A 17719-nucleotide genomic window follows, 5' to 3' on the forward strand; every position below is an offset into this window, starting at 1 on the left:
AGTTTGGGGGAGTTTTCCCCACTAAGTATGATCTCCTGACCCCTCAGATTTACAACTTTCCACTCTCTGGGCTGCAGAGAACCCCTCCTTTTCTGAGTTAATCATTTCTTTGCCATTATCTGCCAAGAGTTCTTATCTCTCTTGCTGTCACTTTATAACAGGGTCCTCTTATCAACCTGCACAGGGTCATGTGACCAGTCAAAGCCTATTGAAAGCTTCCTTTCTTCTGATTAGAACCCATCATGAAACTGGAGACATGGTTTACAGCAGGTCACTAATGCTGGAAAAAGTGCAGAGTCCAGGGGACATGGCTCGCACCCTTCTGAATTCTGGATTTTCCCCCTTTTTCTTAACTTTCACTAAGGGAATAAGGGTTACTGTAGTTTGAGGTTTCCTTCCCAAGGCCACAAAATATGACAAGTCGCAATCTTTCTCATGCTCAATGATTTCTGCTGAAAGCCAAAGGACTGCCAATAATTTCGCTAAGAATGTCTGCTAGTTCGGATACTGGGGATTTTCAAGAATTTCTTAAGCATGGATTTACAGCTATTGGTAAGTAGGAAGCCACTCTCTTTATCATCTGGCTGTTTCTGCTACTCCTAGTGGATTTGTGTTTTAATGCACTTCTTTTCCTCTGGTAACTATTAAAAGCATACCATAAGTCCACACATATATCATACATTAACATTTCTTGATTTTCCAAGAAACAAATGAATATTTCAACACATGCATATCATTTATTGTATCCAGTGTTGGTTTTGGGGGATGTCATTGTATTAGATCAACTGTGCCCAAAAATGCAAGGTTTTTGTTTGTTTGTTTTTGTTTTTGAGACAGGGTTTATCTGCATAGCTCTGGCTGTCCTGGAACTCTCTCTGTGTAGACCAGACTGGCCTCAAACTCAAAGAGATCCTTCTGCCTTCCAAGTGCTGGGATTAAAGGTGTGCACCACCACTTCCCAGCAGAAAATACAGTTCTTAATCATCTATTTCAGCCTTAACAATTTCTGATCATTTTCAATCAACCATACTAGGTGAAGTTTTGAACAATTTGAAACAAGCAAATTGCATTGATTGACCACTGATCAAACGACCTAACAGGAAGTTTTCTAGCATTGTGACATTTCAAGACACTGGATCATAGAGAGAAAAAAAATGCCCGTAGGAAATTAAAGTCATTCAAGAGAAACAAAGCCAGACTATTATCAAAGGATCCCAGGTGGGCATGCACTGTGTGTGTGTGACTTGCTCTTATTGACACAAAAAAGCACATGCCCTGCCACCAAGTAGAAGCCTTTGGGCACTTTCTAGGCAAGCACTCTATTACTGGGCTACACACCTAGCCAAGTGAAGCATCTTGATTTTGTTGGTGTTTGGGAGATGGGGAGGATTGGGATTTTGTTTTGTTTTGTACTGACAGGGTTATGTTAAGTAGCCTTGGCTGTCCTGTGTTGATCCCCTGTCTGCCTCCACAATGCTGCAACTGTAGGTGTGAGTCACCATGCCTGACTCGTTGTTTTAAAAAGACAGGGACTCTCACACACACACACACACACACACACACACACACACACACACACACACACACGCACGCACACACACCAATGTAGAGTCCCAAATTTGGTAAGTTCACATTCAGTTAACCCTGAATTAAAGACAAAGGAACCTTCTCTAGTGGGCTGTGACATGACAGCTGGAGAGCACACCCCTTTTGCTTCCTCTGGACCCCAGCTTGGGTCAACTCTTCTCCAAGGTCTTTGCCAGCCAGGACTAGCTTGGAACAGGATCACCAAGGTGCAGGTTTAGTCCCTGTCCCTGGGGGCAGCCAGCTGACTCCACCTAAGGCAGTGATTGCTTTTTTTTTTTTATGGTCCAGCTACACCCCGAAGTATCAATTGAGGAAATGTTCACCAAGAAACGTTTTGTACTTGCGAAAAAGAAAACACTGGGAAGAGACTGCCAGAGAGAGCATTGGCTCTTCAGAGAGTAGGGAAGCCGGGCACCAGAGCCATGCAAACTTTGAGGACACCAAAAGCTGTGCACTTGCTAGGAGGGAACGCAGCGTATGTGCAGGCGGCGGCTTGCGCCCCTGAGGGAAGCGCGCCCAAGGCTTGCACCCTCGCGAGGCTACCAGGGCTTTGACGGCACAGGGCTGCCCAGAACAGAGAAGACAGCTCTGGGACCACATACGTGGTGCCCGCGCAGGGTCCCTAGTCCATAGGGATGACTAAAGATGGCAAGGCAGCATGCAGAGTGCAGATTGCTCTCGAACGGGAGGAAGCTGTTTTCACTCAGGGCACCAGCAGTAGTATCTCAAAGGCTATGCTGGGACTGAGGTGCGATGGAACCAGAACTGATTAGACCTTCCAGAGGCTGCTGGGGCCTTATACACCCAGAAAAGTATCGGCTTTCCTAGGCCCTTCAGGTTGCCAGATAGAAAAATACCATTAAATTTTCCCAAAGGAGCTGGGGGACAGGGGTAGGGGAAAAAAGGAAGGACAAAAGGAGTGAGGGAGGAGAGAGAGGGGTAGGGGTCAAGGAGAACCTTTTTCTTTTGCAGCCATCTAGGCATACTTCTGGTTTTACAGTCCTCTAGGTGGTTTGGAGTACCTTCCAATGAGCCTCATCTCAGAGGCTATAGGCACCCAGATTTGCATCTGGTTACCAAAGATCACCCTGGGGAGTCATGACAGAAGGGAGCTGTTCTAGGGGTGGTGAGGCATCTTCAGATCAGGAACTTGAGAGGTTGAGCCCATTCCTGAAGGAGCATTGACTTTCTCTTGAATCTTTTTTACTGCACAGGGCAGGCCCACTGAGATGAACGCCCACCTCATCCACCCTCGGGCAGCTGCTGAGTGGGATACCTGGGTAGTTTGGATATGGCAAGCTGAATGCAGCCTATGCAAGAGACTAACTGGGGTTTCCAACCCCAAGCTCAGTTTAGTTGCTGTGAGTCTTTGAGACTTGAAACACAAAAACAAAAGGCAAGAAACAAACTGAGGCTTGGTCCTGCTTTATTCCTTTATTTGACCCCCTCTACACGGCCCATGGGCTGAGGGTATCTTGAGTTCAGTCTGGAACTTGAGCTGAGCTGGAGAAAGCCTCAGGAGCAAACTCCTCAGACATCAGACACACTTTTGCTTTATAGCCATTACCCCCACTCCACATGGACCTACCATGGGGGGACCCTCCACTGATCCAGTTGGAAGGGAAAATTCTTGGAGACTCATTTGGATTTAAGGGAATTCAGGAGTTGGGAGGCATACTCTCTTGGGGTGTAGCGTACGAGCAACCCTTCAGAGGTTGTAACAGGGAAATCCAGATGATCTGAAATTCACCAAAATTGATCAACGTTATGTCTTTTTTTTTTTAAGTCTTTTGGTTATGTTTTGATTGACAATCAAAGATGTCTAACTTTTAAACTACAAAAAACTTTAACTGTTTGGTAAGCAATTTTGTCTGGGGATAATATTATGATCAATAAGGATGGTGTCAAGCACTACAAGATGGACAGTTTAGCTGGTACTGCTCCCTCCCAGAGAATCTATTTTTAGCTGTCCTAGGTGACTTCCTTTTTATTCCAACTACTTATAGAAGGATGAGCTTGGGTGAAATTAGGGGAAAGAGAGCCAAAGCAAGGCTTTTTTTTTTCCCAACAGCATGCTACTCTCCATTCTTCTGTAAAGTTTATCTTGCAAAGCCCATTTTGTAAATTATTATATACTACTGAAAGTTTTCTTGCTTTACAGAAGCTCATAGAACCCCAGCAATGTATCTTCAATCTCCTGCCTCCCTTACTCCCTCCGTCCCTCTCTTCCTTCCTCCCTCCCTCCCTCTGGTACTCAGGACTATGAGCTGAAGTTGGCCAGACTTTTCCAAACAACACCTGTAAATGGCTCTTTATATTCCTTTGTATTCTGTAATGGAAATTACAGCTTTGGGACATGTAGAATTCAGAGGGGTGAGATGAGGATGAATTGGTGATAACCTCTAAGGAGGTAGCTATAGATGTAAGGGAAGGGAGAGGAACTGTTGGTGGTCTTGGCCTAAGGCTATTGTATAAAGCTGTGGCAATGCACACAGCCAAAGCATGCCTAATCAGTTAAGGAAATTCACAGTGTCTATGCTAGTTACAGAGTCAGCATGAAGAAGACGGAGTGTCACCTGAATGACTGTGCTTAGAAAAAGAGATCTGTTCCCTATAGAAGGAGGGTCTAGGCAAAGTAACAGCTAAACAGTTTTATTTTTTTAAAAAACCCTTGACAAGGTTGTCACTCCGGTGTGGAGAAATGATGGATTCCTTGCTCAGGATCTAAACTGTGTCTGTATTCCTCCCAGCTCAAGAGAATCCCTTCCAAGGACCTCCTAGGGTCACTTATAACTTCCCACTGCTACTTCTTTTTTTCAGGACAGGGTTTTTCTGTGTAATAACCTTGGCTGTCTACAGTGGACCAGGCTGCCTCAAACTCACAGAGAGAGATCTGCCTGCCTCTGCCTCCCAAGTGCTAGGATTAAAGGCATGCACACCACACCCAGCTATACTTATACCCATTGCTAGTTCTTTTTTTTTTTATTGGTTTTTCGAGACAGGGTTTCTCTGTATTGTTTTGGAGGCTGTCCTGAAACTAGCTCTGTAGACCAGGCTGGCCTCGAACTCACAGAGATCCGCCTGCCTCTGCCTCTGGAGTGCTGGGATTAAAGGCGGATGCCACCAACAACGCCTGGCCCCATTGCTAGTTCTTAAAACTTCCAGGTTCTAGACAAAAAACTCTGGAAAAGACATTACTGATTGTGTCTCAAGTCTTGTTCACTCTTTCCACATCTATTTCTCTGGGTTCTGAGACAGGTTCTGAGTTTGTAGTAAATACAAGGCTCAAACTTGACGCAATTTTTGCTCTTCAGCCTCCTAAATTCAGGATTATTGGCTGGCCATTCCTGGCCTCTACCACTCCCAACACCTGGACCCTACACCCCCTAGTCTTTTTTTTTTTTTTTTCCGAGATAGAGCTTTTCTGTAGCTTTGAAACCTGTCCTGGAACTCGCTCTGTAGACCAGGCTGGCCCCGAACTCACAGAGATCCACTTGCCTCTGCGTCCTGGGTGCTGCGATTATGGGGTTAAATGTGAGTACTGCCACCACCTGGCCCTAGTCTTTCTTTTGTGATCTAAGGATTGCACATGATAGGAAGGGGATATATCAACTAAGCTGCACACCCCAGGTCTATCCCATCATCGTTTGGTCACAAAAGAATTGCCTTCTGAGTAGAGGAACATTAATACCCTTTGAATTGTGCTTGCTTTAAAAAAATTTGCGGAGTCAGGCGTTGGTGGCACACGCCTTTAATCCCAGCACTTGGGAGGCAGAGGCAGGCGGATTTCTGTGAGTTCTACAAGAGTGAGTTCCGGGACAGCCTCCAAAACAATACAGAGAAACCATGTCTCGAAAAAACAACAAAAAAAAATTCTTTTGCGGGGGTGGGGTGGGGTGGGGGTGGGCTCAGGAAGGGTTTCTCTAGCTTTAGAGGCTGTCCTGGAATCAACTCTCAGACCAGGCTTGTCTCCAACTCAGAGATCCGCCTGCCTCTGCCTCCCAAGTGCTGGGATTAAAGGCGTGTGTCACCACCACCTTGCCTAAAATTTTAACTTATATAAATGTTTTGCTTGTACGTCTGTCTGGGTGTGCCTGAAGCCAAAAAGAGAGTCTCTGATCCTCTGGGAATAGAGTTACAGATGGTTGTGAGCTGCCAGGTAGGTGCTTGGAATCAGACCTGGGTGCTCTGGGAGAAAAGCCAGGGTTCTGAAGTGCTCCACCCCCCCACCCCCCCAACTGTGAAGCCTTTGTAGTCATTCCACCTCTAAAACTATCCCTCCCTCCTTGGGTGCCCCACGCTCAAGCCATAAGCCTTGGTTTTTCACACTGCCTTTTTATAGATGAAGGTCTTAAATTGTGCTTCTCTATATCCCCTGTAGGGCAATCGCTGTTTTATCTGGAGTCAGGTAGTCTCTTTAACAACAGTCCTTTTCAGATCATTTAACAGTAGGGTTCCTTCCACCTGAGAACACTCTTCCCTGGCTCAAAAACTTCCCACTGAAGTCGGATACAGCTGAATAGTAACTAAGCATCGTTCTCTAAAAGACTTTCTAGTCCAGGTTGAGGCCGGGGGGGGGGGGGGTTATGAGGAAAGAAATGTCAAGTGTTGCCTAGTTTACCTCTTAGCAGGCTAACTCGCGAACTGTCCTTGTCTTGTCAATGCCAAGTGTCTCTTGGTCTGGTACACCTAGCCCAGATCATTTTCTCAACACAAAGCTTTGGAGACCAGGTCTCCTTTAAAAATCCGGGGCTCCCATGGCAGGGCACGCTTGGACCCCGGGTTGAAGAAAGTTCCCAGTGACGTCATTTTTAATATAAAGAGCCTTAAAAGGGAGGTCAAAATCTCCAAAAGCCCTTCCTTTCTTTCTGGGCAAGGATGGGAGGGCGCCCGGGATGGAGGTCGGGAAGAAGGGATTACTCTGACATTTCTTTGGGATTGCTTGTTCCACGGCGAAAAGCCCGGAAGGGGGTATTTATTAGGACACTCCGGTAAGGGTTTGTGAATCAGCGGATTTGCCCAAAGTCGGGGAATTGGCTGCCTGCTCCCAGGGGGCATGTCCACCCCCACAGCGGGCCGGTAGTGCTCATTTGACACATACAACACAAAGGGAGTTAAAAAAAATTTTTTTTTAACGGAGGAAAGGCGACTGACTTCGAGTTTGTGTTTTGTTTCGACGAACGGTAGGTGCTTCGTAGCCTTCAGCTGTGCTGAAGTTCTTTTTAAAACAAAGCGCCCCTGGTAAGGGCGTTGAGCCGGGGAGCTCAATCCCCAGAGCCCGCAGGCAAAATGCAGTATTTGCTCAAGTGACTTTTACAGCCTCTGGTGGGCTTTTCAAGTGGGAGGAGGGGGAAAAATATGGAAGCTCGAACTTCAGGAGCTGATAAATTCGTTTCTCTTTTTCCTTGGACTGTCGTGGCCAGGTGGAGAAGACTTTTTTAAAAAAACACAAAAAACCTAGGATTCTTCCCGGGCCTGAGAAGTAGATGATACCTAGTTACGTAGGACAAGAAAGGTAACTTTACTTTTTTTCTTTCTAAAACACCAGAGAGAGAGAAAGTGGGAACCTAGAAGGAAGCTTTAGACTTGTTTACCGGGATAAAGTTTTGCAAGTTTGTTGCTAAGTTGGGTGGGTCGCTCCAAGAGTCATCTTCCCCAGGTGCGCGGGAAAGTGGTGTCTATTGCTTTGCTTTTAGGGGTCAGGAAATTTGAATTGGTCCTGGAAATGTTGATATTTTTTTCAGCTGCAGCCTGGAGTGGGTTAGGCGCGTGGGGCGGACCGGCACTTAGGTCAGGTCAAGGGCAGACTGTTCTCCATGCGCGCTCCACCGAGCGGCGCGCGACCTCGAGAAGGGAGAGGACGGGAGGAGAACCCGCTGTTGCATCCTCGTGGGTGGGGAGTGCGAGACCTCCTCAGCTCCAGCCAGCTGGGTGAATGGGGCGCGCACGGCCCCGGAACGCCGAGGCTGGATAAAATATGCCAGGCCTGCGCTTCTCGGCCTCATCAAGGCTGCGGGAGCCTCCCCGAGCTATCATCCTTTGTAATTGCAACCGTCAATCAACACTTGAAGACAAAGTCAAAGCCGGGAAGGGCGAGCCCCGGAGACTACCCTTGCTGGAAAGGAGGAGGCGTGGGGGAGGGGTGAGGAGGGAGAAGTTTGCTAGAAGTTGACCGGGGAGTGCCAGAGAAATTCGGAACGCTAACGGTAGCTACGGGGAACTTGTCTGTGAGTCTACTTAAAGACAATTCCTACAAGCGCTTCCATAGAGAGGCTGAGTGGCATTTGATAAAAGATACTGTGGAGGGTGGAATGTGTATACCAGGTTACGATTGATGCATTTGGGGACACTGCTGACGATTGTTGGCATCGGCATTGAGATCACATAGTTCTTGATACCTTCTTTCATCCCAACTATTTCCTCTTTCCCAGCCATTCTCTTAAACCTCATCTGAGGCCATAGGAATCTAGAACCGTCCCAGGTAGTGGAAGGTGGATACCTTAGGCTCCGCCTTCTCCTTGTACTGCTCTAGGCTAGAGAGAACATTGTTAAGAGGCACCTCGATGCTGCCGAGGTCACGGAACAAGCTGGTCCCTGCTTTAGTGGTGTCTCTACCCAACGGAACTGGAGGGTGAACGACCCAGAGTGCTTGCTGGGTATTTTAGAGGGCATTGGGATGAGCATGGATGCATGATTCCCTCACCCCTCCTTTTGCTGGGGACTTGGCCCCTCCCCCAAACTTGAGGAACGACTCCGACTCCGGGCAAAACGTGAGTGTGCCCCTGAATTTCCGACAAAATCCAGCTCCTGTAGATTTCCAACCCTGAAAACCTCCGATGGTGGTTTTAAGCCCCTGGAAATATGAAATAAGGCTGATCTTAGGTAACTTGTTCTACCCTGGAGCTGTTGGAGGTCAGAGTTCCCTTTGTTTCTAGGTAAAAATCTATCGGGTTAGAGGGGTATGTGTGTCTGTATGTGTGCTCGAGCGCGCGCGCGCGTTTCTGACAAGGTCTCACTGTCTGGCTTTGGCTGACCTGTACTAATTATAGAGACGTTGGACCAGGCTGGACTCTGAACTCACAGAGATCCTCCTGCCTCTGCCTTCCAAATGCTGGGGTTAAAGGTGGGAGCTATTACACCTGGCCAAAAAAAAAAAGGCACTTTTCTCTATTCTTCAGACTTCTAACATTTAGAACCCCTTCAGTTGGCCGCCAGACAGGCTGGGAACCTCCAGAAGGCAGGAGGTATTACTTAAATGTCAAAGGCCAGATTCTTTTAAACTTTGTCTTTAATACCTAGTCCCCGTCTTCCCCCTCGTTTATGGTGCTTTTTCTTGGAAAGTCCACCTGTGGGAAGACATGTTAGTCCCATTGGGCCTTTTGGCACACATCACTCTGTCTTGAAGAGGTTTGCAGCTGGAAGGACAAATCGACAAAGCCGGATAGGGAAGCCACTCTTTCTGGCCCCGAAGCTGGTGCTAGGAGCCTGACCACAAAGTTCACCTCTCTGGGTCAGCCTCAGCCTCTGGTTCTGGCTAGGTGTTTTGTTTTGCCCCCCCCCCCAATAAGATCACAAGGGCCTGCCAGAGTTTATTTCAGTTTCCTTCAACTCTGGGAGCCTCTCCTGGTACCACAAAGTGCAGACCAAGAAGCTGGAGTCCTGCATCCTTCTTGGCTGCTGGGTAGGAAGACAATGAACAAAGGCCATTATGAACTCTTAGAGTTTGCGGTAAGAGGAGCCTGTTTTTAAAGCTTTGAAATAAAACCGATTTCTTAAGTTTGCCTGAACTCGAGTAAAGCAGGCGGTGAGTAATGATTTGAACTTGGAGATTTGCTCCCTTTCTGAACTATGTAAGAATATGTGTTTGTAATTCAAAGTGATGTCTTAAGTATCGGGCAACACTGAAAATGTATTGACATTGTGACTTGATACCAACTTGAAAACTTGAGCTTAATGATCACTAATATAGGCAAATTCAGCCCACTCCCCCATACAAACTAATTGGCAGGGCCCCCTCAATTCTTGTGACAAGAAGGGACTTGCTTAGGCCCCATTGCTTTTCTTAGCATCCTTCAAGATGCTACAAAAACTTTTAAAGTTAAATAGTTTGGATTCTGAATATGTATGTATGTTTTGAAGCAAAGAGATGAATCAGTTTTTAGAGAGTCAGTGTGTTTGAATTGCTGTCAGTGGATCGCCCACTTCATATAAAAGTAAGCAACCAGTGGAAAATTTCATATTCATTAAATACCAGACTGGGCACTTTATGTGATCTCCAGGCCATTTTGATAGAATAAATTCAGATCTTTTGAGATTCAAATTCACCCCCCCCCTTTGGGTGGACTCTGATAATTACCCAGTTGCCCGGCAGACCCTGGATATGGAGCTTTTGTCGTGCATCTAGGAGGCTGGGGAGAATGCTTTTCATCTTGTTGGGATAAGATCTGAAAACTTCGAAGATGGTGCTGGACTGATGGCCTAAGAGCGCGCATAACAGATGGTTCTTTAAAACTTTTTTTAAATGCTGATCTTCAGGGTCTTGTGTGGATCCGTCTCACCAAAGGGACTCTAAAGCGGGGCCTGATTTCTCTCTACTATGTGGAAACACAGCTCTCGCAGAAATCAGGAAGTCTGTCACCAAGACAGTCTTGGACTCGAGAGTTTTTTCATAAGCGGGGAGCTGGGCAGCAGAGCAGAGTGGGGAAGCAGGGATGACTGTCATTTACTCAGATTCTGTGCAAGTGAGAGAAATCTCAGAGACTCTAGCTCAAGTGAGCCTCGGCCCTTGGGTTCCTTGGGGCCCAGCCGCTCAGGGTGTGCCTCTCAGATGACTTGCTTGCAGGGAGGCTCTTGATAGCGGGATCAACCACCCTCCACTTACGAGTCCAACATCCGTTTTCTTCTAGGTGTTTTAAGTGGGCACTCGACTCAGGTCTCCTCATCCCCCACATTCAAGGAAAGACCACTCACACACCCCAGCCCTTGTCCTGCCTCCCCCTCAGCTCTTTGAAACGACCTCTCAGCCTTCAGATCCTTGGCCACTTCGCGCAGACACAGGGCGCTTCTCAATAGCTGAGAAACCTAGTAGCATTTACGTCCCCCACCCACTCCTCCCGCCCCAGGCCAGGGTGGAGTGGGAGTTGATTAAGGCGGGGTGAAGAGGTTGGGGCAGGCACCAGAGAGGCCAGAGCTTCCTTATTGGCTAGCGGCTAGTGTCCGACCTGAGTCCGGAACCTGCGTCCCCATTCACTGTCTTCACCTCTCATCCCCCCCCCCAGCCCCATCCCCCCTTACCTCCCTTCTCCAGCTGGTCTTCCCCCTGTCCTCCCGGCACTGTCACTCTCGGGGCTGGAAAGGGTTGTTCTCGATCAGAGAGGAGTGGGAGGTTGGAACTTCAGAACTCCACACTTGTGGTAGTGATAAGAGAGCTCCGAATGAGATAGGGGGAAGGGGCGGAGAAGAGAGGAGAGGACAGTAGAGGAGGGGAGAGAAGTGAGGCGAGAGAAAGAGAGAGAGAGACCCCTGCCGATCCTGAGCCAGAGGGCGGGTGCAGGGAGGGGAAGGAGTCCTGGAGCCGTTCAGCCGCTGCAGCAGTAGCAGCTGGCGGCCGTCTCTGCTGCCCTCCGGAGTGCAGTGCGGCGCGCAGAGATCGCTGTCCCGGGCAGCAGCGCCCTGGCGGTCGCTGCCTCTGCCTTTGCGGGGCCGAACCCCGGCAGCAGGACGCGGTCTCCTTAGTGCGGCTTGGTAGCGGGGAATCTCCCGCGCGCAGCTCAGGGACATCTCTAAAGCTGCGGGACCGGACAGGGCTCCGAAGTCCTGCCCGGCAGCTCTGGCGGCGAGCGGGTGGGTAAGCGGGCACACTGGTCACCCCTTCTCCCTTTCTGCCGGAGTTGAATCTGTGCTGCCCGTGTCCAGGTGCTGGGCTTCCGGACCGACCCCGACCCCGCATTCCCGCCCGCAGCCGCCTTGTCATGCTGCCCAAAGTGGAGACGGAAGCCCCAGGACTGACCCGATCGCATGGGGAACAGGGGCAGATGCCGGAAAACATGCAAGGTAAGGGATTGCGGTGCGGCGCTCCAGCTCCTGGCTTTACCGCCCTCGGGCTAACCGTGCGGGCTTCAGCCTCCTGCGGCATGGACAGCAGGGCAACCTGACCGGCAGTTCTCAGCCTGCTACAGGCTGCTGGGCAGTGCGCCGGCCTTAGGAGCTAGCATAAAAGTTAATGGCACTTGAACTAGGCGGACTGTGGTTTCTCATCAGTGTCTAATTGGCCACTTCTAATTAAGTAGAGAGACTTCTAACTCATAGCCAACTGGAGCAGGGGAAGCTTACCGCTAAGGGTACCATGGAATAATTTTTCTGAGGAATGGAATTCCTCGCTGATCACCCCAGGTTTAGGTTGTTCGAACTGTCGCACACTTTAATGCTCCCGTGTAGAGGGAAAAGACAGACTAGAAAAGGCAAATATATACAAGAGAAGATCACAGGAAGACAGTTGGTGTTAAAACCATGCGAGCACCCCAAAAGTGTAGCTGGAAGCCAACGGCTGGGATTTGGGCAGCTCCAAAACTGCTGGCGTAACTTAAAAAGTGCCAGTTACCCCCAACTCCATTCCCGCCCATGATAGTTCTGAATGCGGGTTTGGGGTGCTCAGGTTTAGCTCACTGCCGTGTCTGTCCACCGAGCTGCGAGTAAAGAATCCCATTTGTGTCCATGCTCTTGGTTGATATCAGAAAAAGATCAGATCTCATCTGCTGTATTTTCTGAAGTCTAAACTCTTCAGAATTTTATTTTAGCTACGGGCCATGGTGGGAACAATGCTAGGAAAAGTTCTTGCATCTTCGTCCCTACCAGAGTTCAGGATGTGCAGGGTCAGCTGGCTTACGATCGAGAAGCTTCCTGCCGCCCTTTTGCGCGAAATTGAAACGGCCAGAGAGGCGTTAAGAGTAGAGCCTTACTGAGGGCTACTGCACTCTACTCTGCGGGGTAGGTACGTGCCCCGGTGCGCTCTGGCTGGGAAACCGAAGGTTAAGGACATCTTGCTGTACAGAGAAAAGTGGTGACATGTAGGTGGTCCAGTTATCCTGGGTTATCTTGGGGTCTTCCAAGTCCTTGGGTAGGACTGTAGAAGTTCCCCGGCCAAAGTCCCCAGACTGACTTTATGTGTCTGTTGCTAAGACAGCCTTGTTGGCACCTGGGATTCCTGAGAAGTGCCCCAGGCCTGCTTCCTGCACTCTGGCCTCCAGCCCTGCTAAGTTTCCTCCCGGGTGGAGGACGGGGTTCTTGCTACTTCCTGCCCCGAAGCAGACAGTTGGGGTAGCTGATCACAGATGCGGGAAAAGCAGAGCAATGGAGCAAAATACAGGGTGTATGGAGGACTGGAGAGATATGCCCTGGTAACTTTTTTTTTTTAAGTTCTTGGCCTCCAACCTCCATGCCAAGGCAAGGCATTAGCTTGCCTTTGTGCTGGGGGGGCTAGCTCTGGCTCTAGGTTGCTTGGTCCAGGTTTGAAAGTGGGAAAAGCCTGGTGCAGTTTAGGCTGAGACCGCCGCGCTAGTAGGTTCACTAACCACAGTAGCTCACCCATATTTTGACGGGTGCTGGAACCAGAAAGAGAATCTACTGGATTCTCAGGCAACGTGGGACATCCAACTTCAGGGGAATTCTAAGAAGACTGATTTTTTTAAGAACCGGTTGTTCTTTTTCCAGGCTCCCGGACATCTCTTCATCTAGGAGTAGCTGAACTCTTAATTCAGTCGTCGCGGGGGTGGGGGTGGGCTGTGAGAAACAAACAAAAAACAAAACGATGCCCCTCTGCCTACAGACTCAATTTTGCCGGAAGATGGTGGCATCTTCCAGATGGGCACAGAGAGTATAAGTGGTTGCCAACCCCGATACTCTTCAATGTGAAGTGAAACTTCACTTTGTTTGGAGACAGGAGAACACACATCTAGTAAAGCACTGTCCTCCCTCGGCTCAGAATTGCTCCTGGAAACAGAAGTCAAGAATTTTCAGAGCCTGCTAAGCAAACTTCCCGAACCCACAGCTTTCCCCAAATCCTCATGTACTGGTTCGGAAGAGTGGCGCTGCCTCTTACTGAGAGTTGGAAGTCAAGCTGGCATCGCTGGGGAGAGATACGCTCAGCATCCTTTATTTCTAAGTTTCTGAGTCCAGGGACTGCTCTGCCTCTTGTGAGATCTTTGCAAACTGTTGCTTACTCTCGTACTGACTTAAGCTACAGCTTATGGCTCTGCATAGGCGAACAGACACTCCATCAAGACTCAGAAAAAAAAAATAAAAACTAACTTTATTTTAAAAGACTAAGGATATTACCCGGTAATAAAGAGGAATAGTAATTTGGCTATGGGGTAGGGGTTATTTCTCCATTTCCTTTTTAGTAAACAAATCTGAGGAAACCTCTGCCAGGCTGTGGGTATCCCTCCCCCCGCCCCGCCCCTTGCAATGCCACTGATTAACTTAAAGCAAACTTTCTTTGGAGTTTGTGCGCCTTTGGGTAGAGGAGGTTGAGCAAGGGACCCAGAGCCGGTGCACATTAGGGTTTAAAGAGGATGCGGGAAGCACCCGGTGGTGACCGGTTGTACAGACCTGCCCCTTGCCTGGATGCCGACCCACAACTGTCTGATTGCCAGTCACTTGGGAGTAGGGGTGGGGGCTTGACCGACATGGGTTTTCAGTCTCATCTGGTAGTTCCTTGGGGGTCTTCTGGTCACTGACCTTCACGTGTACAATTAAGACTAGGGCGTTCGCGGGTTAATGTCCCTAGCTCTAGTGAGCCAGGATGCCATGGCTCTGATTTCTCTTCAGCCGGGCAATCTTGGAGGTGTTTATACTTTAGGAAGCTTCTGAGGTTCATTTACAAAGGTCTAGAATTCTGCTAAACCCTACTGTGTTTCTTTTCCTTGTCTGTTTCTGCCCCCCTTCCGGGTGTCCTCTCCTCTTCCTTGTTTTTATTTTCATAGGACATTTTCAAGCGTGAGGAGATGAAAGTGGTCAGAACAGAACTACAGTCAATACGGAACTGAGTGTTTTGATTAGTCTAACAGACTTGAACCCTGGGAGCCACAGGCTGCTTCTGAGAAGCAGGTTTCTGAGTGTTCACTGCTCACCAAGCAGCATGTGAGGTGTATTCACAAAGAGTGTGCCAGTCACTTGGAGCCGGATTTTGCTCCATTAGGCAAAGGTGACATTTTGGAATGTTAGAGGTTTAAAAGAGTTTTTTAGGTTGTTACTTTATATGGTTCATGTTTCCATTCTGATCTGTTGGCTTTTGTTGAACAGTGGTCAGTTTAAGTTATTAACAAAAAAAAAGTTGGAATTATTTTAAATTTAAAAATCTGTAGTACATGTTCACTGATGCCCGAAGATGTTTTCCTTTTATTTTGTAAAAGTAGTTCCTTCAATACCAGTTGAGTCAACATTATTTTAATATTTTAAACCTGGTGGTACATGTTCACTGATGCCTGAAGATGTTTTCCTTTTATTTTGTAAAAGTAGTTCCTTCAATACCAGTTGAGTCAACATTCTTTTATATTTTAAACCTGGTGGTACTTGACCACCAACCACTAAAATGCCTCCTTTTTTTTCCAGCTTTAAACCTATATTGGAAACTAATAGGGCATGTGTGCACATTTCTCTTTTTGTTTCAGTGTCTCAATTTAAAATGGTGAATTACTCCTATGATGAAGATCTTGAAGAGCTATGTCCTGTGTGTGGCGATAAAGTATCCGGGTACCATTATGGTCTCCTTACCTGTGAAAGCTGCAAGGTTCGCTCTTCCAGTGCTACCTAAGAAATAGAATGTTCAGACCAAAAAAAAAAAAAATAAACCACTGAATTACCCTTCAAAGCTAAATTTTTCTTTCTTTTCAACTAAAAAATGGGGGAGCGTGATAAGGAGTACTTAAAATATGTGTGAGTTAGTTCTAAAGGCAAAGATAACATATGTTCTTTAAAAACTCTGCCAGTCTCATGCTTTAAAATAGTTTATTGTGATGCACTGATGTATCTATAGGACTTCATTTCTAACAGTTCTAAACAATTGATTTTGAAAGGAAACATGACAAAGTATATCCCAAGAACATTTTAACTTGAGAGTAATCTGTGCTGCAAGTTGGAACTTTTTTTTTTAATCTAGAAGACATGAAGATCTGAATTCTTGACTGTATGACTTCATCCTGATGGATTCCAAAAATAATTTAAAGATTTTTTTTGGAATTTATATCAAGGTACCAAGAAACCAGATTTTAGTTTCTAATCGCACAATTTTCTTATTTGTGTCATGTGACTTATTTAAATACAGGGAATTTGGGTGAGGTCAATATCTTTTATTACTAATCTTGTCAAGACTTTGAGAATCTGTGTCATTATTTTTATAGTCCCCATAAATTCAGTTATCTGTATTTTCCCCCCAACATATTCTTTAAAGTAGAAAATTCAGGGCATTTATTTAAATCATTGTTAGGATCCCTGTCCCCCCATGTTTTCCACAACAAAATAAGATTGTTTCTGTTTGTGGTCACTCAGATAGGCAAGGGTACCATCTTAGTAGAGGTGGCATTATTTGAAAGCCGCACACTGTGTTTCTGACCAGTCCCCTTGAGTGTAAGGCAGCCATGAGCTGCTCTGCGGTTGCTTCACGGATTGTGCACGTGTCCCTGCCTGTGTGCATATCTTTCCTATTAGTTGAATGTTTTAAAACACAGTTCCCACCCTTGAATAGGTTCCAGTGGCATTAGCAGCATTTCCCCATTTTTGCTCTTGAAGTCCTTTTCCTTTTAAGTGTTGACATTTGTAAAAGATCTGAGGTATTTTGCTATTCAGTTCTAACACTGGCATTTTACAATGGTTTGTGACCGAGATTGTGTGAGACTACCTAAAAACAATGCAGGGTTCTATGTCTTACCTCTCTTTGGAACATTAATGTTAATAGGAAACTGAATTTTTAAAAAAATCATTAATCAATATAGAGTTTTTTTTTCTGACTATCGGAATGAAACCGTGTGAAATTGACGTAATTCTTCAGGAATATAACTCCAAGGCTAGAAAAATCGTCACTGAGGCCTGAAGCTGCTGCAGGAGGCTTGGTCTTACTGAAGTGTGAATAAGCCATAGGCCCACATAAGGGCTCAATGGCACAAGAGGATTTACTGGTGGTTTCCTTAGAGTAAAACAGTAGAAGAAGCAGGTTAGACTTAAAACATGCCTCACTGTTTTCTCTGTCTTATAGGGTTTTTTTAAGCGAACAGTCCAAAACAATAAAAGGTACACATGTATAGAAAACCAGAACTGCCAAATTGACAAAACACAGAGAAAACGTTGTCCTTACTGTCGATTCCAAAAATGTCTAAGTGTTGGAATGAAGCTAGAAGGTAAGATTCTGCCAATTAAGTCTCCTGGGACGTGGACTTAAACCTGCGTGTAGCATGGGGACATTCCTTTTCTAGCCCTTTAAGACTATTGATAATGAAGGAAATTGTGTTTATGTTTTGTCTGTAGAATAAGTTGGCATTTGAACATGGTAACACCTACTAGGGAAAAAAGAGAACATAAAAATTGTCCCATTCCCCCTTTTGGTTTGAAATAGGATACATTTGATATTGAAAAGATCAACAAGACTGAAGCAACTCTACTGAGAACAAATAAAATTCCTTTGTAAAATTTTTTTAAAGAAAATTGGTGTGCTTGCCATAGTTTTTTATTCATTTCATGGTTCTTGAAGAAAGTTTTTAAGTGTGAAAAGAAATTTCTTCATGCAGTATTTCAGTTTTTAATATAGCATAAAAGTATACAACTTTTTTTTTTTTAAGAAAAAGGTAGTGACTGAATCTATAAAATTTAACAACAGGGAAGCAAGAGCACACAAAGCGATGGACTCAAATCAGCAATGATTTGATGAACCCAAGAATGGTCCTTAAAAAGTCACAGTAAACTGTTGAAAGACCGCTGCAGCATTCAGCTTGGCAGCCAGTGAAGTTAATATGTGACTGCTGTAAATAATTTGTACTTCATGACTGTTATGGCGCACTGCTATTTTCCGGCCTTTGACCTGCTGGCCTTCCACAGATTAAACAGACTGCAAATAACGTAATATGGTGGGGGTACCCAGCACTGG

The 17719-nt window shown here is 46.6% G+C and overlaps 1 protein-coding gene across 7 annotated transcripts in view; it reads left to right on the forward strand.

Annotated features, from left to right (window-relative positions):
- Positions 1-281: 281 nt before the first annotated feature.
- The window catches only part of Nr5a2 (nuclear receptor subfamily 5 group A member 2), a 127830-nt gene continuing 110392 nt past the window's right edge, over positions 282-17719 (forward strand). The window contains exons 1-5 of one of the 7 annotated variants that reach the window (XM_021229165.2): positions 283-552; positions 7011-7102; positions 11503-11640; positions 15255-15373; positions 16835-16976. In XM_021229165.2, coding sequence (XP_021084824.1) covers positions 11559-11640; positions 15255-15373; positions 16835-16976 — 343 coding nt within the window. In that variant the 5' untranslated portion in view covers positions 283-552; positions 7011-7102; positions 11503-11558. The other 6 variants (XM_021229167.2, XM_021229166.2, XM_013115921.3 and 3 more) reach the window with 6 other exon arrangements.

This window comes from Mesocricetus auratus, unplaced genomic scaffold (assembly GCF_017639785.1).
Source record: "Mesocricetus auratus isolate SY011 unplaced genomic scaffold, BCM_Maur_2.0 Super-Scaffold_100676, whole genome shotgun sequence".
Taxonomy (NCBI): Eukaryota; Metazoa; Chordata; class Mammalia; order Rodentia; family Cricetidae; genus Mesocricetus; species Mesocricetus auratus.